Source organism: Spea bombifrons, chromosome 6 (genome assembly GCF_027358695.1).
Source record: "Spea bombifrons isolate aSpeBom1 chromosome 6, aSpeBom1.2.pri, whole genome shotgun sequence".
Lineage (NCBI taxonomy): Eukaryota > Metazoa > Chordata > Amphibia > Anura > Pelobatidae > Spea > Spea bombifrons.
The window spans coordinates 25,750,659-25,777,360 of NC_071092.1; the positions used below are offsets into that span (position 1 = coordinate 25,750,659).

The following is a 26,702-nucleotide window of genomic DNA, read 5'->3' on the forward strand; positions in this document are numbered from 1 at the left end:
TTCACACCTGAAGTACAATTTGTGTGATAAAAAACATAAAATAAATGACTACCACAAAGTCTGACAAAGGGTGGTAGTAGAATTAGTGCATGGAAAGGGTTAAAATACCAGCATTTGAAATAACTTGGGGTGTCTAGTTTTCAAAAATATATGGTTTAATGGGGTAAATTGCATTGGCATTTTTCATTAGCTTTTTCAGATGAGTAAAAGAATTTTCACATAAAAGTTAGAAAAAAGGTTTTCATCAATTTGTCATCGTATTTTAGTATTTTTGTTATAGGAAATTAGATGATACGATCATTATTAAAATGGTATCTGATGAAAGCCCCTCTTGTCCTGAAAACAAAAACAATACTTGTGTGGGTACCCCAAACGAGTGAGGAGAAAATGTCACCTAAACACGAGCACCGCAAAAGTGTTAAAACAGCCTTGGTCACCGAAGGGTACAAAAAAAAAAAAACCAGCCTGGTCCTTAAGGGGTTAATCTGCATAACGTGTAGCGGCACAGCCAGCCATTTCCCTCCCGGAGACACATCTTTGACCGAGGAGAAACGAAACTTAAGGCATCTGCAGAAAGCATCGCTCCCACCAAAAACAATAGAGACGCGGGGGGGGGGCGGTTTAAAGGGGAAACAAGGCTTTATATTTGGGGGCAGAAACCTTATTTTTTTGTGTATTAAATGCCAAAAGCAGAAGAGACCACATCTGGCTGCTACTGATGGTGGTGGTAATCTTGCATCTTGGCTTGGCTGGGCATAATGGGAGTGACAGAGTGGCACCCGTTATCGTATTTCATGCAATGCTCTATCCGCTTCACGCTATAAAGAATTGTATTAGAATGTATAAAGTTTGCGGGGGGCTTTGTGAGATTAGTCGGGGGGTGTCCCCCCTTTATATCAGGAGGCGGGTGACAGGAGGGGCGGGGCATCTGCCGAGATATAGGCAAACGTGCCGCTCTCGGAGTATTCGGTTGTCCTTCCTTCCTAGTGATGGCTGTACCGGCGGTGGTTGCGTTCGGTGCTCTGTGCCTCGTCATCTCCGTGCCGGCAGGTTTGTACCCGCTTAGCAGTTAAACGGTGCAGGGTGACGGAGCTTCATCATGCTACACACACATGTCACATACAAATGCCACATGCACATGCTACATACACATACTACACACAGATGTCACATACAGACGCTACATACACATGCCACATACAAATCACACACACAGATGCTGTAGCACATGCTACAGCACATGCTACAGCACATGCTACAGCTGGACCGAACTAGCTCACGTGCGCGTCTTTGTTTGGCAAGTAAAAGGTTAAATTGGGGATCTGGCCACCTTAGGGTAATTGTTCATCAGATTGTGTGCTGTTGCCCCCCCGGACTTGGGGCGGAGCATTGGGGGCTAATTGCAGGGCTGGGGGGGGGTCGAATGGCCTGCTGAAGGAGTGTGATTGGTGAGTGGGTTCGGAGATCTCTGCGGGGTTCGCTGGTATACATCTGGCGGGATTCGCTGGTATACATCTGGCGCGCTTCGCGGTTCTTCCGCGACGACAGCATTCCTAAATTTAGGAAAAGGATGATCTGTCGATTCCTGCTACTGGTTGGCTGTGTCAAGCAGCCAATCAGCGGCAGGAAAACTAATCCACTCTGGTATTTTTGGATATATTACATTTTTTTAGTGGAAGCGCCATATAACCCATTTATGGGAGTGACTTTGCTATAAACCATTTTATTACACTACAATAAAAATATCTTTCGAAGGGTAAACGTGCCCTTTTTTGCAGAAAAATACAGAGGGATCTCTCTTTGTTTTTTACTTATTTATTTTATTATTTTTATTAATTTTTTTTTTTTACTTTTTCCACTAGTGGAAAGAGGGAGAAACATTATTTTTCACTCTCTTCCCTGAGGTCCCCCTGCACGGATCACACTATAATCACCAAGGAAATTTGGGGATTGCAATGTGTGTGATCAGCCAGTAGGGGGTGACAGACCCTGCAGGTGATATACTGTCTGATTTCATCAGGGAGTTCCGAAGCTTAACCCCTTAGGACCAGGCTGTTTTTTTACCTTTTGTACCCTTTGGGACCGAGGCTGTTTTAACACTTTTGTGGTGCTCGTGTTTAGATGTAATTTTCCCCTCACATAAGTTATATATTGTTTTTTTCAGGATAAGAAGGGCTTTCGTCAGGTTTTTTTTGATCCTATCATTATTATTACTATTATCTTTTATTTATATAGTGCCAGCAATTTACACGACGCTTAATACAATACATATATTCAAGGGGTATGACAAGACGAGAATTGACAGACTAAGACAATCCGATACATTAGGTGGAGAGAGCCCGGCTCGCAAGCTTACAATCTTGAAGGAATGGGGTGACAAACATAAGGCACAGAGAAAGGGTGAGAGGTAGTGTGGTGGTTGTATCAATGATAAGGAGGTTCTAGCAGCTAAGATGGCGCGGCTTCTCTGAAGAAGTGAAGAATGTTTCTTGAGTGTTGGGAGGGAGGGTGAAAGCTGAAGGTTCGGTGGGAGCAGATTCCAGAGATATGGGGCAGTCCGAGTGAAATCTCGTAGACGGGAAAAGGAAGAGATGATAAGTGAAGAGGAGAGCCTTAGCCCAGGGAAGAACGTAAGGATCAAGTAGGAGAGTATTTGCTTATGAGGGCAGAAATGTATGGTTATTTGTGTAGTGTACCACCTTAACTACTTAATAATTAGGGTAATAAAGGGTATATTTACCCCCCAATATATTTTGGATTTAGTTCATTCACCTTAACTAATTGTGAGATAGGCTTCAGGTCTTTTATTCTGTTTCTATGCTGTCCTCTGCTGACTTTCCAGCAGAGTCTCACGGAAGGGAATGCCCGATCGTGACATCAGGCATTCGTATTGTGATGGCTTTACCAGCGATAGGTCAGCAGGAAACCAGTGGTCTAACTGGCCCAGCCTCCGTGGTATCTTGTACCTGGCAGTGGGCTATAATGTCAACCCCATACCTGGGAACTACTCGGAGCCCCCCTTGTAGACTGTGGCTGGGCGGTCCTGCTGATGGTGGGTGGTCCCGCTGCTGTCTTGGGCAGAGCTAGCCACTCATGGCATTGTTAGAGAGGAAGTGGATGGGGGTGGGAGACTCCCATGACCTGTAGTTTCCCCGTGGTGACCCGAAGAAGCAACGCTTCGCCAAAAAGGAATGTCAAATAGAAGACTCTCTTTACAAAGTTACTTTAATAAGACAGTGGTAGAGGCTAATCCAGTGAGGGAAATATACATGTGTGGGATAGGTATAAAGCTTTGCTGAATATAGGACGAAACCAAGGACTGATTGGAGGGACAATTTATAGTCCATCTGAGAGTATTTTAGCATAAATCCCTTCAAAATAAAACACTTACCGGACCAAGCAGTTGCATCCTTGCTGCAGCAGCTGCCCTCTTCCTCCACGATCCAACATTTCTTGCCACTAATTGGCTGCTTGAAGCAGTCAGTCGGTGACCGGAAAGTGCTTCTCTTGAAATCAATGTGCGTAGGGGAGCTGAGTGGAGGTTAAGTAAATCACGTCAGGTACATTTAGCTGGGGGGGAGATAATGGATAACTTAAAAGTTTAAAGGGGTCGCACAGCTATCATATGCATTAAAGTGCATATAATAGTCTGAGACTTCATCAGGAAAATGGTCAGGCTAGATGAGCCGAAGTGGTTCTTCTCTGCCATCAAATTCTATGTTTGTAGGCAAGTTCAGCGGCCCTCGTAATTCAACCTCTCAAATTCACCATTAGAAACATAATTTGTAGCCCTGGCTTCCTTGTTATTTTCCACTGTATGCCAGGGCTCGACAAATCCCAGGTCGCCATGGCGACAGAGAATTTTGTCCTGGCGCCTAGGTTTTGTCAGCCTCTTACATCCATAAAAAATTGTGGATGTAAGAGGCTGAGTAACCACACGGGGGGCGCTGCTGCTGATGTCTCCTGCTGCTGTCTGCCCAGGAGTCTGGGCAGACAGCACAGCCACTTCCGAGCCCGCCCCCGAGCCTGAGATCACTCCCATGGAGTGATCCTGTAGGCTGAAAACGCGGTTGCTGCAAAACCAGCAATCGTGTTTTCAGCTGCCACAGGCAGCTTCAGGGAAGGGGGTTGTGTGTTGATTGGGTCCCCACACTGACCCAACACCCCCCTGCTGCCTGATCGCTCCATGAGAGCGACAGTGCAGCGTTAACCCCTTCAATGCCGCGATCGCGGCATTTAGGGGTTAATTCCCGTTTTGTACAGGGCTCTGCTTCTGGTGGTCTGCCTGGAAGCCCAGGCAGACCAGCAACAGCAAAAACGAGCCCCCACAAGCACTTTGATGATTCCTGTAGGCATGGAAGCCTACAGCAGTCATCAAAGACTCCCCTCCCTGCAATGGCTGGTCTATAGACCAGCAATTGAGTCCCAGCTGCCAGAGGCAGCTTCAGGGACAGGGGAGAAGGTTCTTTGGTCTCCACATGAGTGTGGAGACCTGACACAACACCCCCCCTGCTGCCTGATCGCTCCATGAGAGCGACAGTGCAGCGTTAACCCCTTCAATGCCACACTTGTGTATGACACATTCGTGGCATTGCAGGGGTTAACATTTTTCCCCACAAGCTTGTGGGGACTAAATATCAGTCAATGCTGTGCTCCAATGGAACATCAGCATCGAAAGAGTTAAAAAAAAATAAATAAATTAATAATAATAAAAAAAACAGCACTGACCTGAAAGTCCAGGGTGCTTCCAGGTCAAACGCTGTGAGTTTAGTTTAAAAAAATCCTGGCTCCTAACTTTTTTACCTGGCGCCTAGATTCACAACAAATTTGTCAAGCCCTGCTGTATGCATCAAAATGGTATATTGCATATGTTAGTTATCCGTATGCACAATTTAATTTGTGAGATTTAGGATTTAATAATTTTCTGCTTGTGTTTTAGTGCTGGCTGATGACTGCTTACCATACTTTGGCTCTGATTTCCGGTTCCACTCGCGACAGACATGCATATTGTCCACTTGCAGCGGGACTTGTCTGAACAGATACTGTAATGTGCCGCTTATAAATCCGTTGGATCAAACACAACTATTGTGTGTGATGAACAAGTAAGTTTACCAACAGTTTATCGCCTGGACAGGGGTTGTACGAAGAGAATCCTTTCATTGACCAGGTTCTTTAACACTGTCCTATAATTAATAATCACATAAATAGGACATAAATGTGATCTGGATACATGTTCAGTCCTATTAACTAACCACAAACCAATTGTGTTTCATTATTTGATGGAAGGGAATTTCATAGAAACATAGCTATAAAACCCAGCACCCTGCTTGCCTTTCCTGACACCTTGCATTGTCTGCTTACTTGCAGTAGCAATGCCATCCATCTCACTGTGACATAATTTCAAATTCCAAAAGCCCCCCACACCCCCTGCAATTTTCTGGTTCATGATCTTGCCACCTAGTACTGGTTCACTTCAAGTGAGTGGCTCAATTTGTAAGTAGGGCCAGTTGGCTAATAATAAGCAATGAGGTGGCAGAGTTTGCATCAGATCATCTGCCTTCACCACCTAACACCTGTCCTCTCATTCATCAACAGCCTTTACCTGGTGATTGCAGTGGGCCTTGCAGTCATCTTGGGGATAATTGCATCGATCGTCGCTTGCGTGTGCAAATGCTTCTGTTTTTCTTTCCAGTTGTGCCCTCAGACTCAACGTAAGTATCATATACCTAATACTGGACCCTTCCAGGTTTTATTGTGATATGGAACACATACTTTGGTATCAATATTAATATGCCTTATAAAAATAGAATGTCCTGGACAAAAGCACTATATCACAACACCAGCCCTTGTTAAAAAGAACTTTTAAAAATGTTGATGCGTTGTTATTGAGTAATAACGTTTAATGTTGATGCATGTAAATGTGTAGGATTCAGAAGCAGAATATTTTTTTTTACTTTTGAACTTTTGTGAAAAACAACGAGAGGAACGGTCGTCGTTCTCTCTGGTAAAACCAGGACTCCAATATTTCATTTGTGACGGATTTCTACGCACAAACACACTGAATTTGTTTAATGTGTCACCTTTCACCGGTAAAATCCGAAACACTTTCTGAAATGGCTTGAAGCCCATTATAAACAGAAACCCTCAACTGGATGCTTGCATAGGTCATGATTAAAGCCTTATGGCGATCTCTACATTATTAATGCAAACACGATGCAAAAACTTTATTAAGGGAGGGAATCAAGTGCTGCCGCTTGAAGTCGGGGGAAATGGAATTTCCGGTAAGAAAATGTTGGTTTTATGCGGCAGCATACGCTTGGGATGTAGCAAACCGTAGAACTAGGGTTGGTTTGAATGCATAACCACTACCTGCAGCTGCCAAGATGTTGAGCCTGTAGTGCTTTAAGAATGTATGGAGAATTGACCAGGTGGCGGCTTTGCAGATCTGATCTGGAGAGACTGATGCCTTTTCGGCCCAATAAGTAGCCATGGCTGTTGTGGAATGAGCTGTAAGAGAAACCAGAAGAGGAAGACCTTCTAATACATTACACGTCTGATTGCATCTTAAATCCATCTAAAAATAGAAGCTTTAGAACCTATATGTCTCTTCAAGGATCCATGAAAAAGGATGAAAAGGCTAGCTGATCTGTGGAAAATAGCAGGCCTGTCCAGGTACAGCTCAGGTCTAAGGAATTACATTTTACTTCCAAAGGTGAAGCATAATTCACACAGAAGGTGAACAATCTCCTGATGGACATGGATAGAAGAAGAAACTTTGGGTCTAAAATCTGGTAATGTTCTTACAATCTGACAATAAGATACTTTGCATGACAAAGCCTTTTAGGTAAGTATCTTCAAGAGGTATGAAAGAAGAACGCCATAACTCTTCTAACACCAAATTCAGGTCCCAAAGAGGTAAAGGGTTACAATTAAGCCGATTAAGAGCTCCAGCCAGGCTACATGATTGTCCCTTTGAAGGTCTGGAGAGCTGCAGCCACATTCAGTCTGGCTATAACTTAAAAACACCCTATAAAATATTACTGGGCCATGGGATCAGAAACAGACGTGTTCCATGACCCGGCTACACCGCACACGAATCCCCAACAAAGACTTCCAAAACACCCTCACACAACAAAACACTTTGTGCAAACTGCCCCCAGACAACCCAACCCAGAGTTCCATGAAAATGTCTGTCTCTGCCCGGGGACAGGAGGTCCGGGGCAAATCCGGTTAACCTGGCCCTGTCACACTATCCCCTTCCATCATCTTACAGCTATCATCATCATCCCAATACTGATCAGAGATTTCAGACAATGTTTGATATTTACATTCGACTGGGAATGCATTTAATTGTGAGGGCTGAACGGACTGTTGGACATCTGGAAATGTTTGTTGCGGTTTGAATTTTAGCCATGACATAGAGTCTGAATTTATTTTTTGGAGGATTCTGAAACCGCTTTAATGTAGGCAGAGCAAGCTTTTTTTTTTTTTGTACTCCTCAGACATAGGCTGTGCCACAAATTAAATGCTTCCCTTTAGAAGAAATGCTTCCTTTTTGTTCAGGTAAAGGATCAGGAGGAGGGTCATTTCAGGCTGACATGCTGCAAGTTAACCAGAAAACCCATACAAATAGCAAATACACCAGACTTAGTGTATATAACTCACTTGGAAAACTTATCGACAGCTTTGGCTTCAAATACCACCTGTATGCAGACGACACACAAATCTATCTCTCTGCATCTGTCCTCTCTCAGATCAGCAGCTGCCTATCTGGCATCTCTTCCTGGATGGCCTCTCACCACCTCAAAATAAATATGTCTAAGACTGAGCTCCTTCTAATCCCTCCCGCTAACTCTATTCCCCTCTCTGACCTTTCTATTACTGTTGACGGTACCACTATGTCTCCTTCACCACAAGTCCACTGCTTCGGAGTAACCCTAGACTTAAACCTATCTTTTATCCCTCACATCAAATCACTCTTTAAATCCTGGTACGCAACCAACTACGCAACATTTCCAAAATCCGTCCATTCCTGACTGCCAGCACCGCAAAACAACTAATCCACTCCCTTGTAATCTCCCATCTAGACTACTGCAACAACCTGCTTACCAGCCTCCCTCACTCCCGACTATCCCCCCTCCAGTCTGTCCTCAATGCCTCTGCCAGACTAATCTATCTCACCCGACGCTCTGCACCCGCCATACCGCTCTGAGTCCCTCCACTGGCTCTCCATGCATAGCAGAAATTGAAAATACTCACTCTATCCTACAAAGCTCTCCCTAATGCCACCCCTATCCTCCCTCAGCAGCAAATATACTCCAGCTCCTCACATCTTCACTCATCACCTCCTCCCACGCCCGCCTACAGGACTTCTCTCGCGCAGTACCAACCCTCTGGAACTCCCTTCCCAGTGCTGTCCGACTCTCACCAACTCTACCCTCCTTCAAACCCCCCCCCCCAAAAAAAACATATCTCCTCAGGGAAGCCTACAACTGACATAAACATCAAAACTTCTCTCTCACCCACTTACAACCCTTATCTCGCCCTACATTAACATCATTCACTACCATGCAGTCCTCACCTCCTGTTTCTCACCCCTTATCCGCCTAGATTGTAAGTTCCTGCGGGAACTTCAATCCTCTGGTTTCTGTATGTCAATTGCTGTATTGTACTTGTCGTTATCTGTTGGCGCTTTATAAATAATGTATAATAATAATATAATCAAAGCCCATAGCACCCCTGAAACTCAAATGGAATAAAATGAAACAAAAAAACATGTTTGAGGTTTGAGGAGCTGTGCCAAACCACAATGACAGGGAGCACATAGACCACCCAGAGACAGTAACCACACTGCTGAGGGGAGAGAGCCGGTAGTTTCTCAAGAACTGTCTTTGGAACAGAAGACCAGTAAATACTTCTGCATTTATATGGGGTGTTAAATCCAGAGCAGGTGGAACAGTATCTTCAAGGTTAAGATTTCTTTTACAAGGCCTTATAAAATAAATGTCAATTCTAGTCCTCCTAATATCCAGTTTTTAGAATAATGTTCAATAGCCATAAACTCCAAGTCTTAACTACTGATGAATTTGTCTCTTTCAGGTGCTACCAGAGTTCAGATCACCAACGTTGCAACCCAACCAGCTGCAGCTCCAGTGGTTTATCCCCCAGTAGTGAGTAATGTTGGTTACCAGCCACTCCCAAGCGCACCGGCATATGCCTCTGCCATAAACATGGACAGTCTCCCACCGTCATATCAAAGCCAGTTTAAAGCGTACAACTAAGTGTCCTGTCTTGGGTGAGTGCACTTCTTGTTAGCACCTGTACATCTCAGAAAATCATTTGCATTGTCATTTTCAATCTGTGTATTTGTTGTCAATGTTTGTAATGAGAATGACTGGTTTTAAAATCTAGGAATACACACACACACACACACACACCCTCTGAGTGCTTAGGTGAGCAACCCATAAACATCTCCTGTCCGCTGTAGCATTGCTCACCACATATTTCCAAAGTGCCTCTGAAAGCAGTAACAGCACACACACTGTGCATCCGGAGCTTCATAGTACGGGTTTCCTCTGGACTGGAAGTCTCATTAATGAATCTGGGTTTTGGCGGATACCAGAACGCTGCCTACCAGAATGCATAGCGCCTACTGGAAACACACTCCAAAATGTTGTGGAAACCCATTCCAGAAGACCAGAGGCTGTTGTAGCGGTGCCAAGTCCACTTTACTCAATGCCAGCAGTTGTAGAATTGCATGTCAAACCAGCTCATATAGGTGTGATGGTTAGGTGTTCAATACTTTTGGTCATATACTATATGCACATTTGTATGTATAATAAAATACATACATTTAGTTCTCTCTTTCTGACTGCTTCCTCATATTCCTTTTGAGATACCCTTAAGAATAGTTTCAATTGATTAAAAACAAGAAGCTGTTTACTACTTCTCTAATGTTCTGGTAAATAATTGCTTCTTTTTTTTTTTAATAGGTACAGATAACTTGACTGTGGGATGTCCTTAAAATTGAACCACCGTCTCAATGCCTACCATCAGATATTTCACTAGTGTGATAAAAGTGCAAAACTGCTAGCATTCTTTAATATAAATCTTGCATGGATTAGATTAAAACTGATGCTGTCTACACCCAAACACAACCAGTAAAAATAATACGATGTAACTGCTCCTGGACATGAAGCGTTTGGAAGTCACCGGAGGGTGTAGTTTATGTACTATGCTGGCCAATAGACTAGGAAATATATAGCTGAAGCAGTGTGATAAGATTTGGCCGTTGCGGTGTGTATGTGGAGACAATATCCTCTGTGTAGTAGTTGAATTCATGGGAACAAGAGAATAATATTCTTCTTACAAGGAGGAATGTCAAACGTGTAAACCATGAAAAGTTATTTGGAAAATTTATTTAAGAGCTGAATGTTGATATATACCACTTAAATGTTTGGGGCTTTTTCCTATACCTTTACTTCTAGACATGTTAATGCTATTTTGGGAGATTTTATACTACGTTAAGGAAAAAATGTTTTTGTAAATAAAGAGAATAGTTAAAAGGAATTATGTCTCATTAAGGAATTGTGTTCTATTTCATGGATGTTCCTGATTGGTATTGCAACACAACCACTTCAATGAAGAAAACGGCCAGTGGATTTCTAATATAAGATAGATTCCTAGTTTTTTTTTTCCCAAAGCCATTGGGGGGGGGAATTGAAACAAAATGAAGTGTGGAATATCTTCTTTTACAATGATAAAAAAAATTACTATTTTACACGAAGACCTTTATGAAGATGCAATGTTTCCAAGTCTAACCGGCACAAATAATGCAAGTTACTTGGTGCGAAGGTGCTGATTGGGCGATTGGTATCGCTCTCCCTGTCCAATCCATGTGGGAGGAATAGAGATCTTTAGTTTTTTTTTGTGTTGATGGCTTCATTTATTTTGTTGCATTTGAGGGAAAGAGGGGGTTACCTGTTCTCATGTATAACTAAAATGTTCTTTATACACACCTTTTGTTCCATTTGCAAAAAAGCTAATTTAGTTTCTTATTTCTATTTCAAGCTTGATACTTTTGTATACACTGCATTTCATGTTCCCAGTGTAACAAAATAATTATAAATTTGTAAATTTCCATGTTTTCCTGGGGAAATATTTTTTTTTCCCCCATGGCTTCAAAATCTCCGGAAGTTTCTCTATAGGAGACCCCCATGTGTTTGGATGGAAAGTCCTCCCATTGATTCAAGCAGCCAATTAGTGCAGAGAATCTTCAGACGATGGATGAGGGGAGCTATGGCTCTGTAACATCAGTGCATTATCTTAATATACATTCTTCTTTATTGGGGCTGCCAGGGAAAGTAAACTGTCCCCGTAACATTCTTTGGTAATATGTTCAACAGAAAGAACACTGTCTATACAATTAAACACAAATCGCTATTTTGTTAAAGCACACATTTATTACGATATTTTGAAAAATACAGTATTCATTACATGAAATCATTCCTTAGTGGTTCATCTACAAACACATTCAAAGCAGATGTGGTCCTGAAAAGTCTTCCCAGGACTAACATTTTATCATATGTGTGAGGGAGGGCCAGACTGTGTGAAGCTACTGTGGCTAGATCATGTGCAATCCATATACTCCTCTTCTGTCTCTATTTCAGGAGGACACAATTCATCTAGGGCAAACTCTGTAAGAAAGACAGCTGTCACAATGTGCAAACCAGCCCCCCTCCATTAAAATTAACAAACCATTTCCTAGAACACCATTTTTGAACTTGTGGATGTGTGGGAGCTTAGCTTTGTCAGCCGCCAGCCGCCATGTTCTGCCTTTATAACCAATCATTTTGTACTGAAGCGTTATAAATAAACCCCATATTTTCCTGTATGGGATAAGAGGGTTGCCAGCTGCCTTTGTGCATGAGTGCCTAGCATGGAAATCTGTCCCCAAAGGTGTTGCCAAATATTAGAATGCAAATGCTTATTATGCTCTTGCATTCGAGAAAGAAAGTAAAATAATTGTATGAATAGTTTACTGTAATGCTCTAAAATATCATGATGTTAACAGGCCAGCGGAATACCAGTTTTGTAGAACTATGGGTACTACATAATCTTATAAAAGGAGGCTGAAGGTCCAGAAATGCTCCAGGTGATGTGTGAATATTTTTGGAGCATCTTGAAGGAAAGTTTATATTGAATTAGAATTAACCTAAAGTGACAAATAAATATACAAAATACAGAATAATCTCCCCTCTTATAGAATGCATAAAGTTACCTTTTGTGTGTTTCGAACATTTTCGAAAATTAACACGTTAGGGTACAGACCTTCTATTTCTTTTAAGAAGTTGAACTTCTTGAAGATGGTCCGAACTCCTGAAACGGCTTGGTCGTACTGGTGGAGAACCTCCAGACAATGCTCGCTGAAGTTTTTGTCCTTCTGGGACAGACTATGCAGAAGTAGCACAGTTTCCCGTAAAAACTGCACGGCTTTGCTGTGGGCTGAGGTTGGGGCGAGGAGTGCAGAGCAGCGAACACAAAGCCATTCTTTGTGCAGAGTAAGAACTAAAGCCCTTACAACCTGGGTAAAACAGATAAGAGTAAAGAATTTATATTAAAGTACTTAATATGCTTTTTTTTGGCGGCGAAGCTGCATGGGACACTAGATTGTCCCTTAAAAAACATGGCGATTTTTCTCCGTCTTGTTTAAGATGTTTGATTGGTCTTGCTTTTGTGTGCGCCTCCGTTTGTGGCTTTTCTTAACCTATATGAAAGAACTGCCAAAGCACTATAGAGGTTTCTAACTCAACATCTCTTATTTGAAGCAGCACGGTCCATATCTCTAGTTTTTGTGTTTCAGTGTATTTTCCTTAATCTTAGACTTAACTTTTTTTTCTTGATTAAATAATAATTTTCCACAACAGCAGTCTACATTTTAAGGTAATATAGAGCAAACGTATATATTTGTTATCAGATACTGACACAATGATACGTATTAAATTAGAGTGTCCAGCAACATGGATGAGCTTTTTTCCACATTTTCTTTAGTGAATGAGGCATCATCTCACTCAATCAGCTAGATCCCCTTGATTTAATATTAGGGGAAAATCACAAGTTCATAAGATACTTACCTCTCGATTACACTGACACGTTACCCCAGACTCTGTAGTAAGAGGGCTCCAACCCTGGGAATATAGCTTTGTGAGAAATCTCACCACCTAAAAAAATAAAATCATACAACTTATAGTTAACATATGTAAGCAGGTAAAGACAATGTAACTAACTAGTCTAGATCATCAGATATCCTTCAGAACTCCACAAGTTATGTGTATAGACTCCTATTCTTCAACAGCGCACACCTGGTCACCACCTCCAGTACATGTAAATCCTACCACATATACTGTACACTATATGGACAAAGGTATTGGGACACCTGACCATCACACCAACAAGGACTTTTACAACATCGCATTCTATATACATAGACATTAGTTTGTAGTTGATCTCCCCTTTGCAGCTATAACTGCTTACACTCTTCTGGGAAGGGTTTCCACAAGATTTCGGAGCGTTTCCATGTGAATTTACAGTTTACAGTTGACCCAATTCAGTGGAGGTAACGTTCTCTTGGCATCCTTCAAACCCAGACTTGCTGGGCCATGGAAACCCATTCCATGAAGCTCCCAGCGCAGTCTTTGTGCTGATATTAATGCTAGTGGAAGTTCGGAACTCCTCAGCCATGGAATCAGAAGAAAAGCCACAGCACTCGGTGACCCGGATCTGTGACTTTGCATGGTCTTCTTCTTTGTGGCCAAGTTACTGATGCTCCTAAACACTTCAACTTTCCAATAATACCACTTGCAGTTGGCCATGGAATATCTAGCAGGGATGAAATTTCACAAACTGAATTATTGCAAAGGTGGCTTCCTATCACAGCACCACGCTTGAATTCACTGAGCTCATTTTTTTCAGCCTATGCTCTTCTTTGTTGCGACAATTTATCTACAGGGCTCGGCTGTAGGTCTAATGAATTTTCTCATAGCGTCATATGAAATAGTTCTCAGAAACTACCCAACCGATTCACATGAAGTTTACCGGGTGTGAAGGGATTGATATTTCGACCAGGAATCTAAAATTTCAGACATTGTGACTGCTGCAGTCAAAAGTGATGGGTCAAAGCAAAATAAAAATAGAACTTTCGTTCAAAATGAAAGCGCTACCGTGATGTCATTTTTTCACTTTAAAAGTAATTGGTGTCTCTTCTTTAATGTTCCTTGACGTGCCAGGCATGTCAACTGTATGTTTTCCCGTGACGTGCCTGGTACATCATTGGTCTTTAAAGGAGTTAATGTGCGCAGTACATTTGTTTGATTTGCACCATCTGTTACAGTATGAAAAAAACTTTGGTATGACTCCATTCAAGCAACTCTTTTGCTTAAAAAAAACAAAAAAACATTGCTAGACGACAAAAAGACCTTTTGGGTTACCTCCATGAATGCAAGAGTCTGCAAGCTGGCTTATTTGCATGAGAATGAATAATCAGTTTTACAGTAAGTGAAAGTTAATGCTAAAATACAGCTTTCAATGGATTTTTGTCTACATTGCAACAGAACTTAAGAATTCTGAAAACATTTGTGCTATTTCAATGCTGAAGAAAAAAAAAAACAAAAAAAAAAACACATTGATGTTCAACTTCCACTGATTTAACAAGGTACAGGAAGGAAGGAAGGGAGGAGAAATTTGAGAAGAAGAGGTCAGTCTATAACTAGAGGGCTAGATGTTTACATGAAATGAAAGGTGGTTTTGCTTTACTAAGAGGGTGACAGATAATAGGAACATTCTCCCAGCAGAAGTAGTAAAGGATATGGAATTAAAACTTAAGCAAAGTATGTGGACACCCCTCCTAACTACTGAGTTGAGGTGATTCAGCCACACACATTAAAAACAGGGGTATAAAAACAAGCACTTAGGAAGCCATCTCCATAGACAAACATTGGCAGTAGATTGGGTCACACTGAAGAGCTCAGTGACTTTAAACGTGACATTGTCATCGGAGGCCACCTTCTCCACCCATCAGTCTGTGAAACCTTTCACCTGATGGATCTGTCCAGGTCCAATGTAAAAGGAATTACTGTGAAGTCGAAGCTGGTAGGAGTTACAGCAGCTCAAAGTTCCAAACTGCCTCTGGAAGCAATATCAGGAAAAGGCCTGTGCTTCAGGAGCTTCATGAAAAGGGTTTCCATGGCCAAATACAGCTGTACACAAGCCAAAGATCACTATGCGCAAAGCCGCATGATGGCTGGAGTGGTATAAGGACACCAGCACTGGACTCTGGAGCAGTGGAAACACACCAGAATGCACAGTGTCTAATGTAAAGTTTGCTAATGCTGCCTTATACAAAAACATTTTATACAATTGTAAGAAACTTTTAGGCTTTGGAAGAAAATGAAGGGTAATGCTTACATTTTAACATAAATACAGTGAAGGAAAAAATTAGGTCCCCCTGCTCAAGTAAGCACATGTACAGGTCCGTCTGAAGTTTGCCAATTAATATCTGAATGATTCAGAGGATAACAGGGAAAGGTGTTGCGGTCAGATGAGACCAAAATCGAGAAGGAGGAGGAATGCTGCCTATGACCCCAAGAACACCATCCCCACCGTCAAACATGGAAGGGGAAACATTATGCTTTGGGGGTGTTTTTCTGCTAAGGTGAGAGGACAACTTCACCGTATCAAAGGGACGATGGATGGGGCCATGTACCGTCAAATCTTGGGTGAGAACCTTCTCCCCTCAGCCAGGGCTTTGAAAATGGATCGTGGATGGTTATTCCAGCATGACAGTGACCCAAAACACATGGCCAAGGCAACAAAGGAGTGGCTCAAGAAGCACAATTAATGTCCTGGAGTGGCCTAGCCAGTCTCCATACCTTAATCCCATAGAAAATCTGTGGAGGGAGCAAAAGGTTGGTGTTGCCAAACGTCAGCCTAGAAACCTTAATGACTTGGAGAGGATCTGCAAAGAGGAGTGGGACAAAAACCCTCCTGAGACTTGTGCAAACCTGGTGGCCAACTACAAGAAACTTCTGGCTTCCGTGATTGCCAACAAGGGTTTTGCCACCAAGTTTTAAGTCATCTTTTGCAAAGGGGTCAAATACTTATTTCACTGAGTAAAACGCAAATCATTAAAATTTTTGACTAATCACGTCTTTGTCAGAGGGCAAACGTACAAAATCAGCAGGGGATCAAATATTTTTTTTCCTTCACTGTATAACTAGTACAGTTATAAAGTGTGTATGTGTGTACATGATATCTGCTTTCACAATGTAAGGTAATTTGCATAGTAATACACTACAAAGGCTTTGAAATCCAGGGCTTCAGCAGAGATGGGATTCTTAGACTCTCATGAGAAACTTCCCACCTCTCCAGGTTATCAAACATTTCAAACAATGGGTGTTGTATTTTCACATAGACAGTCTCCTCAATAACTGGGTTATGCAGATTTGCTGGAACTCTCTGGGGTTGAGTGAGGCCTCTGGGATAACACCTTAGGGGCTATTGGCAAGGACAGTGCAGCAAGCAGAAGTATTCTGGGTCAGACTCAGAGAGAAGCTGCACAAGATGGTGTCCTGGAGAATGTTTTGAATAGACAGAGGCTGCTCAAGGGTGAAGGCCCATAGAGAAGGACTTGTAAGAACTGCTTTGTTGTTTTAGTCCGTTTTGTTTTATCAAATGTTTTATAACCTGTTGTTGTGCTTTATTCTTCACACATTCCCTTAAGAACAAACCTTGTAAGAGGGTAATTTCTTAAACCTTCCAACTTTGCGGCACCGGTTTGGGGAAGGCCCTTTCCTGTTCCATCATGACACATGTGCACAAAGCAAGGACCCTATAGATATGGTTTGACGAGTTCGATGTGGATGAACTTGAGTGGCCGGATAAATTGGAATCCAGATTTCGAGCCAAACCTTCTCTTCCAACATCAGTGCCTGACCTCACAAATACTCTTAAGTGAATGGACACAAATTCCTACAGGTACACTCTAAAATCTTATGGAAAGCCATTCCAGAATAGTTGAGGCTGTTATAGCTACAAAGGAGGAGCACCTCTATATTAAATGGCTATGGTTTTGGAATTGGATGCCCAACAAGCTCACCTTCGTGTTAGGGTCAGCTGTCCACATACTTTTGTTATATAGTCTACACAGGATAGGCATATGGCGATCCTGAATCTAAGACAAGACCTAGGATCGATTAAGACTTGAATCTTTACATCAGAAAAAAAGAAAACGCGCTGATGTGCCGAATGGCTTTTATCTGCATTGTATGTTTCTATGACGCTCTTTCACAAAGTGACGTGCCCCTAAAAGGAACGTAAACCAGGAAAAATCTGAGCGTTTTAAATAAACTGTACTAAAATTACTAGAACATGACACGTCTAAGATTGGTTATAATTACCAATTCTGGTGTAAAGTTTAAAAATTGATCTTATCACTACAACAGTAAATGGAATAAAACATTTTTCTATGGTGACAATGCCACTTTTCTACCTCTGCACCAGAACTGCTCCTAAAAATGACACCCAACACTTACTACAGGACTAAGATTTAAAAAATCCTCAATCTATTTGGAACTCAAACGCTTACCATTGTACGGGACTAAGTAATTAACATGGCTATATCCTGCATGCTCGGTGTCATATACCTCGTGTTCCAGCTGAAGCCATAGTGATTCCGATGCAGTATTGTCAGGTCTTGAAACCACATATGTATAAATTGTGTGCAGGAGACAGGTTTCTGCAATGGGACAGCAAAATAGACAATACTATTTAAGGTGAAAAAATATGGCTGACTGGTGTTTATCAGTTAAGAACACCGCTCACGAGATTTACTTATTGAGTCTTTACATGAGGGAAAATTGACAAAACAGATGGACCAAATGGTCACCTGCCATCTACGTTTCTACTAGTCAACAGAAACTCCCAAAATCCGATGATGATGTAGTATTAAATCAAGAGTCTGTTTAATCATCTTGGAAATCATTTGTAAGACTGATGAAATACAGTCAGGAATCTAGATAATGCATATCGGAGCCATCATCTTCCATGTATCTAGCCCAAAAACATCAACTGGAAAACAATTACTTCTGCAAGACCCGTGCTAATGGTAACTACCAACAAAACTAACTAAAAGTTGGAGGTTTTAGAATTCTTATTGACACCTGTGCTAAAAATGGTGACATTCATCCTCACATCTCACCTCATAGTAGAAAGTAATTTACCTGAGCAGGAACACAACAGAGCAGATAGCTTTTCTTGGTCGGACAGAAGAGCCAGAAGCCTCACAGTCATGAGGACCACTGCTGCGGGAGACTCTGGGGCCAGACACTGATGGAAGGCAGAACTGCGAAACAAACTGTGAAACCTTTTGGAGAAAAAAAACACTAAATCCATTTAACGAACAAGATACACCCAATCTACCCATTTCCCCAGATTCTACATTCCACAGTTCTATACATTAAATTATCCTTTGCAAAGGAGGTTACATGTTTAAATTAGCAATATATGTATTGAAACTCACTTTAGGTTTGTGCAAGTAGATTTTTAAGGGATGCAATCTGACTTACAAAATGTAGCCATGTTTCATTGTGCCCAGTCTATCCAAAGGGATAATTTCACCCGAAGGCACAAGAATCCATTAAATATTCACCAACCTGTACAAAAGGTCTTTTGGGGAATTCTCTGCCAGCTTCACAAACACTTTGAGGATCTGGTTTCTGACAACGTGTCTCTGGCACGTCACAGTAGTAGTGCATAGGAGAAACGTTAGTATTTTAAATAAAGAATGTGGTCCATGCTCAGGACTTTCCAGCATGGAATGATTCAATCCGTCAGGCTCCTGTTCTGCTTCAGAAGGTGGCCCTTCCTGGGGCTTTGTACTCTGCAGTAAAGTTCGAACTACAGCAATACTATAACATACCAAGTGATAGAGAATCTCAAGAGAGGTAACAGCAGGCTCGATCACAGTCGACAGCACGTCCTCAGCGCCAGAAGCAAAATTGCGTTCTACGCTAGAAGCCTTGGACTGAGTTTCAGAAGGTCCTCCTCCAGATTTCTCAATGGTCCGCAGAGCCTGGCAGTAGGCAGTTATGTGATACTTCACTAGAGGCAGTAAGTGCACAGCTCCTGGAAGCGGACTCATTTTATTCAGATGCAAAAATCCTGTAGAGTTTTGTCCTTCTCTTTTAAATGCGTAATCTTCACCAACAGCTATGGCATTGAGCCCGGTGACAGCCAAGCGCTGAGCTTCATTTAAAGTTGAACATCGAGTGGGAGACAGGACACTGGAACCAGATGTACCTGGGGTTCTGAGAGAGAACATTAGCTATCAATGAGCAAGGGAAATGGGAACCACACTAGAAGACAGAGAGATACAAATAATACACAAATGTAGATATAATGAAAACAGAACAATTGACAACATATAGTAACTATTTGGCCAATCACAGAGTGATTTTCGCTTTGAACTGCTGTTAGAATCCAAAGCTAATTTTACAAATTCTTAAAAAAAAAGATGTCCTGTAAATAATAGGGTTATGGTGCCACATGGAATATAAATACAATATTAAATTATTTACTATGTACACTATTAAGAGAAAACACAATACTATTTTATATCTGTACCATCAAGGTCTTTGTCAGTGCCATATTACAAAAATAAAATATATCAGCCCTATTTTTTTTTACTTTTGTGAAGTGGCCTTGGTGACGACCGCAGTGAGCAGACCTTTACTGCCTGTACATCTGCATCAAAAATATTTTTGAGGGGTGCTTTATTATTCTTTACATATGTATAATTACACATACAATCAGTTTTTTCATCATTTCTGAATTACACAGTAGTTCTTAAAAATACATAACTTTCACTAATAAAAAGTAAAACAAATGTTTGTTAGTACATACTGGAAAAATCATAATACTTTGTATGGCCATCGTTTCCCTTAATGACTGATTAAATATATATATATACATGGATTACAATATTTTACTACTTTTTTAAAAAATAACCAAATAAAACCAGTTGGCGACAATGGACTCTTTTTGTGGGTGCGTGAATATGCGTATATACACACATGACAAAAAAATCTTACTTGCTATGTTTTAATGAGCCCACAGGAACATCTAGGTTATTGCTGAGAAGGTGGTACAAGCCAAGTGATCCTGGGTACAATGGCTGCTGCATCAAAGCATTTAATAAACCGGAGCCTAGGGGGAAAAAAAGACACAAAATATTGTGTATACCAACACATCTAATAACATTCAGCATGCGATTGCTTGCCCCTGAGGTGGTATGGAAAAACGATTTAGTCAAATTGATCCAAAAGAAACAGTAAGTTCTTACTTGAACTCTCCAACGAGCTATAAAGAAAATCAATCAATGAGGGATGCTGCGTCTTCCCAGGATAGAGCAGGAGGAGGTAAGAAGAGGTTCTGGAGATGTTATAATTCCCGGCACTACCTGCATAGATATCTCCTATGCTTCTGAGAGTGACAGATCTTTCCATCGACATTAAAGTGTCAGAAACCATCACCTTTAGAGTTGCTATTTCATGTTTTATTTTTACGTATGATAAAGTTGAAAGGTTAACGGAGTAAAACTGACTACGTTACATATAGTAAGACCATTTTGCATACAACGTGACTTTGGGACTCCATGAGGGATTACTGACCCCCTCCAAGTTTTCATAGCGATGCAAAACACACTGCACAGGCTGCGTTAGAGAGCATATTGAGACCGGCCTTCCTTTTCCACAGGAGACATAGGACAACCATGGAAAGATTACGTAGATCATGCGTATGAGTGTAATTCTGATTCAATGTAGTAAAAATAATCAGCAGGAATATTCTACTGCTTACATAGCTACATAGGTCTTTTTTCATCCTCATGTACTAAGTCCATCAAGTTCAACCCTTCTACCTAAACTTCCTACTCTTGATCCAAAAGGCGGCAAAAAAACCCCTAATTAAGCTACTTCGAATTCTGCCATCAGGGGGGAAATTCCTTCTTGACTCGAAAAGGCAATCGGATTTCTCCGTGGATCAAGAAGCTCTAAAATATTAATTCTATGTATTGTCCTAATGCTATGGTTACCCCCCCTTCTACAATTTTGGTTAAGAAATGTTCTGCATGTGATATCGCTGAAGGAGAGAACCTTTAGTTTGGCAGCATCCTCAATATTGTAGGCACTCCATATTCTTTTGAATGGAATAATTTCACAAATTAGACAGCAAGTTGTTTATTGAAGAAATTTACAATCTAAATATCCATCCAGCGGGATACAAAGTTTTAACTCAGAGAACAGCGTCTCACCTTGGTTGTTTTTCGTTAGAATACGATATGAGCAGGAAAGGCTTTTTATTTGCCCGACTTTGTTTTGAGATATCTCATTCTCTGCAATAAAACATCATTAGAGGGTTTTCAGAAAGAATAAAGACAATGGTTTTTGTTTGTTTTTTTTTAAACTAAAGTAAGATAACTGAACTGGATTTCATACAAATGGCTAATATGCAGCTGTCTGAAAACATTACGTAATAAAAGAAAAATTATATTTACTTATCTGGTTTTCTCATGGTTTTTAAGTGTTATATATATATATATATATATATATATATATATATATATATATATATATATATATTTCAAATAAGGTAGTTGATTTTGGCAGGACAATATGAAATAAAAAGTAAACAATGTAATCAGAGCTATAATACTATCTCACCGGACTTGGCTGGCTTGAAGTTCATATCGGCAGAAAAAGATTCCTTTGTGGGGAAGTTGCTTCTCCCCATCTGTGGTGAATAAAACGACTCTGCTTTTGTAGCTCTTGGTGGACTTTTCTTTGGGCTGGAAAAATTTAAAATCAAATATAAATTTAAAGTCAAACACATTCATGCAGACGGAACTGTTAATAAAATATCGATATAGAACAGTTATGAAACCATTACGGCAACTGTATTCAAGTTAGCAGTTTGAGAACTTTTTGGGTAACTACATCTCCAATTAGAATTGGTCTTAAAGGATAAAAATTTATATATATATATTTATATATATTAAAACCATAAGTAGCAACACTTAGACACTGGATTAAAAATATTTTATTCAGTCATATATTAACGGAGTAGTGATTTTGAGTCAATGATACTTAGCCATTAGATTATATTAATACACGATTCTCATTTGCCCCAAACTATACGTTTCAAGCTGCTGACAACCTAGTTTGGCAAAACCGACACTGGTACATTAAAAATATATTCTCTGTCCTGACCACGCAGGAATTACTATGTTATTTCATTCCTAGCAATGTTTTCCACACCATCCACATACTATCGTTACAATGTTATATTAGGTACAGCAAGTGACATTTTGCTGTGCCTTAAATGATACCATCAGTGAAACAACCTTTGGATATAATTAGTTAGTTAAAGTTACATTGTACAAGTCAAGCTACATGCATACTTTTGAGTCTGTTTCTATGCTTTTTATCACAATGTGTCCTTAAACATTCGTGATACAGAATGCACAGGCAGAAACCTACCTAAGGGATGTGATAGAAATCCTGTTTCGCTCAGTATTCTGAATTTTGGTTTTTAATTCATTCATTTCGGCATCTTTGAACTCCAGCTCTGACTTCAGAGATTGCATCTGCAGGAAGTGGTACCCGTGAAAATAATTTTATAATTAAAGTATCAAAAAAGCCCTCTTAGCTGAATGATAAAAACATGACATTCACAGGCTATGAGATTCGCTAGCAAGTAACACTAAAATAAGCCCTGTCCCGTCTGTACCATGCACAAGGCTGGATAACATGCACAACATCTTTCCCACATCACAGTGTATTGTCCCCATCAAAAATATGTGACCAAACGCTACTCTGGCTTTGAGTGTCGCTATCAAAGGAATTTCTTTTGGTCAAACAAACAAATAAAATCCAAAACTCAAAAACGTATAGTGAAACAGAGACAACAAGTGAGGAGGGCCCTGCTCAAACGAGCTTACAATCTAGAGGGTACACAAAATGTATGATTATTTATTATATTGCAAGACCTATCCTTTTTTTTTTGTAAAACCATTGTTCTGTATCCACCTAAAATGATTTCTGGAGATAACATTAAACTTTAGTAAATAACTACATATGAGGGGGTAAGTATATTAAGTACAATAACCTTATTAAATATGCTAACACTGATCCGATACTCGAGCATGAATAAAGGTGAAATACCTTCTTCAATAGCTCCTTCTCCTTCTCACTGTGGATCTGTGCTTTCTCTTTTTCCTGTAATAGTTGGGACATTTTCTGTTGTTCCAGGTTAGAGTCACTTTGACGCAAAGCATCTCGTAACACCTTAATCTCACCATTCTTAATAAGAATTTGGTCTTCGAGTTCCTTCAACTATAGACATAGAAAAAAAGTTAAATCAGTCAACTAGATTGAATGATATAACAAATGCACATATATGTAAAAAGCAGAGATTGAAGGCTAAAATTCAGACAGCTGGGAATAGAAAGAGAAAGTGACAAGAGAAACAGAACATAATAACATCAGGAAGCATGTATCAGACAGCGAGGTGAGAGATGAGTCTAACAGCAATGGTTGGGTGTCAGAAGTAGTTAGACCCCCCAAAAAACATTTGTGTCTGCCTGTCTGATCATGCGTGTAGGGAGTATCTTCCGTTATGTTAGTATGTGTGTGTGAATGTGTCTGTTTGGGAATGTTAATATGTGTATGTTAGTTTGAGCATCTGGGTATTTATATTAGTTTTTGTGCATGTGTGTTGTGTGTGCTCACATGACTCTGTTCCCAAGGGGCAGGGCCAAAGGGGAAGCAAAGTCAGGTTTTGTCTAGGGTGATCAGAATATTTGCACTGGCCCTGCTTACAAAGTACCGCATTTGCTCGATTATAAGACGACCCCCCCAAATCTGAATATTAATTAAGGAAAAATAAAGAAAAAGCCTGAATATAAGATGACCCCATAGGAAAAAAGTTTGACTAGTAAATGTTAATTCAAGTAAACTATGTAAACTATTTTTTTTTATATAAAAGCTATGATTGAGAAAAAAAATATATATATTTTTTTATTTCCTTTTATTTGCCAACCTGCCCCCCAGTTATGCACATGTGCCCCCTGGCTTGCCACTCTGCCCCAGAAATGCCTTATACCCTCCTATATGCCATTGTTCCCCATGATATGCCTTGTAACCCTCTAAATGCCACTGTGCCCATGATATGCCTTTTGACCCCCTATGTGCCACTCTGCCTCCAGAATTGCCTTATACCCCTATAAGCCACTCTGGCATTTAGGGGGTTAAAAGGCATATTATGGGGCAGAGTGGCATATAGGGAGGTATAAGGCATTTCAGGAGGCAGAGTGGCGTATGGAGGGTTAAAAGGCATTTCTGGAGGCAGAGTGGCATTAAGGGGGTTAAAAAGCATTTCATAGAGCACTCTGCCTACAGAGATGCCTTATGCCCCCCATTTAACACCCCCCCCCAAAACTTACCGGCGCTTCAGACTCAGAGTCCCTAGTGTGCAGTCAGGGCAGCGTGTAAACGTCTACGCGATTCGTGTAGGCAACTTTCGCTGCAGCTGGGAGGAGGTGCCGTTAGCTGCGGGGGTTGTCTACATCCATCGCGCATACACCCTCCGACTGTCAGAGAGAATTCCCCGGTGCGGGGAACTCTGCTCTCTGACAGCCGGGGAAGGTCTGGGCGACGGACCCAGACAACCCCCGCTGCTAACGTCACCTCCTCCCGGCTGCAGCGGAAGTTGCCTACGCGAATCGCGTAAACGTCTACCCGCTGCCCGGACAACACACCAGGGAGTCAGACACACCAGTAAGTTGGGGGGGGGAGTCTTAAATGGGGCATAAGACAGGAGGATCCAGGTCCCCTGCAGCGCTGGTCTCATAGTCAGACCTATCCGGTTATAAGACGACCCCGATTATAAGTCTAGGGGTATTTTTCAGAGCATTTGCTCCGAAAAAAACCTCGTCTTATAATCGAGCAAATACGGTAATGTAATGTGCATTCTTTGTTGGTTATGATGCGTCAGGAACTACACTGGCCATTTAACTAGCTTAGTAGCTAGAAGATGTAATTACAAATATGTGAAATTACGTGCAGTTACACCATGGATTAAGTAAGAAGATGCCAATGCACAAACCGCAGTGATACGACAATAAGCGCCCTGTACATCTTTGATCATTACAGAGGAATGACCGAGACCTTAGCAACAAAGAACATACATACTACATTAAAAAGACCCACTGTCCACCAACACGTGAAAGAATACATACTTTTCTCTTCAGATCCTCATATTCTGCCTGCAAAACCCCAATTCCAAGCGCATCCTTATCTTCAATAGCATCTATAAATAGATTGTTTTATATTTACATTCTTTAGGTAGGTGCATGTGAAACACGGAACAAGTTAAGCATGATACACAAGTACATTGTACAGCATTTCCTAATCCACCACTGTAGCTAAGGTAGAATGCATGCCTTCATTATTACTTTGTTCTAATACTCTACAAAATAAGTCCCATTTGATCATCATTATCAGTTTATACTCACATCAACTTAATTTTCATCACGTTAAGCTGAGTTGAGCACATCTATCTGGCACTAAAGGAGTTAGCAGAAGCTCATCCTAACATATGCATAGAATGGCCTTACCTAGGACGTTTCTTCTTTGCCTCAGTGGTCCAGTTTGCAAAGTGCTTGTGTTTCCTACAGAAGTTGTGTGCTTTTTTGTTAGCTCCTTGCTTTGGATGTGATTTAACTGGACATCTGCCACACCTCCATCTGGTGTATATGCTTGCGAGGCCAGAATGTCAATCTCCTCGAGATCATCGGCTGTAAAATCTTCGTTGTCACAGAATGGGTCAGCCATGGCTTTGGACTCGGGGACAGGTGCAGTTCTGGAACGTTTTGGTGGAGGATACCCGTTTCTGTCATTGCTTGGATGGCCTTGGGGCGGAAACGGAGGTAAGTTAGAGTGCAGACGCCCTGTGCCATACAACGCCGAGTTGTCCCTTTTCTTATTGGAAAACAGTGGGTTTGCTGACATGATCCACAGGCAGAGAATTCTAAAAAAAAATAAAAATACAAAATAACATCATTAAAGTGCTAAATGATATAAAATGAAAAAGTTAAATGTAGCAAATCACAAAACTATCATGAAAGGTAAGTTTAGTGATGATTTCCCTTCCACCCCATTTATTGCATTGGATTAAGGTGACAGGCATGTCAATGCTAATCACATGCAGATTGACTAGAAACCAGACAAGACTATTTACAGTCATATACAAAACATTTCATTACTGGTAACAAAGTCTTCAATTATACTGCATTTCAGTGGGTAAAACACACCTTCTAAATTGCAGATGACGGACCGAAGCACGAACAGGTTCCTACGAACAGGTTCTTGCACAGGTACGGCAGATAGACCATTGCAATTATATACATATGTGTATATATATATTACTTTATTTTGAGCTTCTAGTGACCGATACACTTTACGTTAATAGGTAATATAACGCAGTTTAGCGACTTCCATATGAAAACCTTATTAAAGCCGGTTTTACATCCATACAGAGCCTCTTCCGGGATGCTCGCCTTGTGAGGCAGGACGCATGCGCCAAGGCGTAAG

General features: G+C 41.0%; 2 protein-coding genes across 2 annotated transcripts; one reads left to right on the forward strand and one right to left on the reverse strand.

Moving 5' to 3' along the window:
* The first annotated feature begins 937 nt into the window (after positions 1 to 937).
* LOC128500458 (protein shisa-5-like) lies at positions 938 to 10,118 on the forward strand. Its single transcript, XM_053469622.1, has 5 exons — positions 938 to 1,050; positions 4,940 to 5,102; positions 5,596 to 5,711; positions 9,100 to 9,295; positions 9,999 to 10,118. The coding sequence occupies exons 1-4, from the start codon at positions 990 to 992 to the stop codon at positions 9,279 to 9,281; spliced, it is 522 nt and encodes a 173-aa protein (XP_053325597.1). The 5' UTR covers positions 938 to 989; the 3' UTR covers positions 9,282 to 9,295; positions 9,999 to 10,118.
* Positions 10,119 to 11,442: 1,324 nt separating this feature from the next.
* ATRIP (ATR interacting protein) lies at positions 11,443 to 26,668 on the reverse strand. The gene is made up of 14 exons (XM_053469612.1): positions 26,423 to 26,668; positions 25,727 to 26,139; positions 25,349 to 25,419; positions 23,274 to 23,444; positions 22,590 to 22,696; positions 21,774 to 21,898; positions 21,365 to 21,445; positions 20,145 to 20,259; positions 18,708 to 19,361; positions 18,276 to 18,418; positions 17,700 to 17,791; positions 13,134 to 13,220; positions 12,331 to 12,583; positions 11,443 to 11,696 (listed from the first exon to the last, which is right to left on the reverse strand). Exons 2-14 carry the CDS (start codon positions 26,118 to 26,120, stop codon positions 11,629 to 11,631), a joined length of 2,361 nt encoding a protein of 786 aa, XP_053325587.1. The 5' UTR covers positions 26,121 to 26,139; positions 26,423 to 26,668; the 3' UTR covers positions 11,443 to 11,628.
* Positions 26,669 to 26,702: the final 34 nt, after the last annotated feature.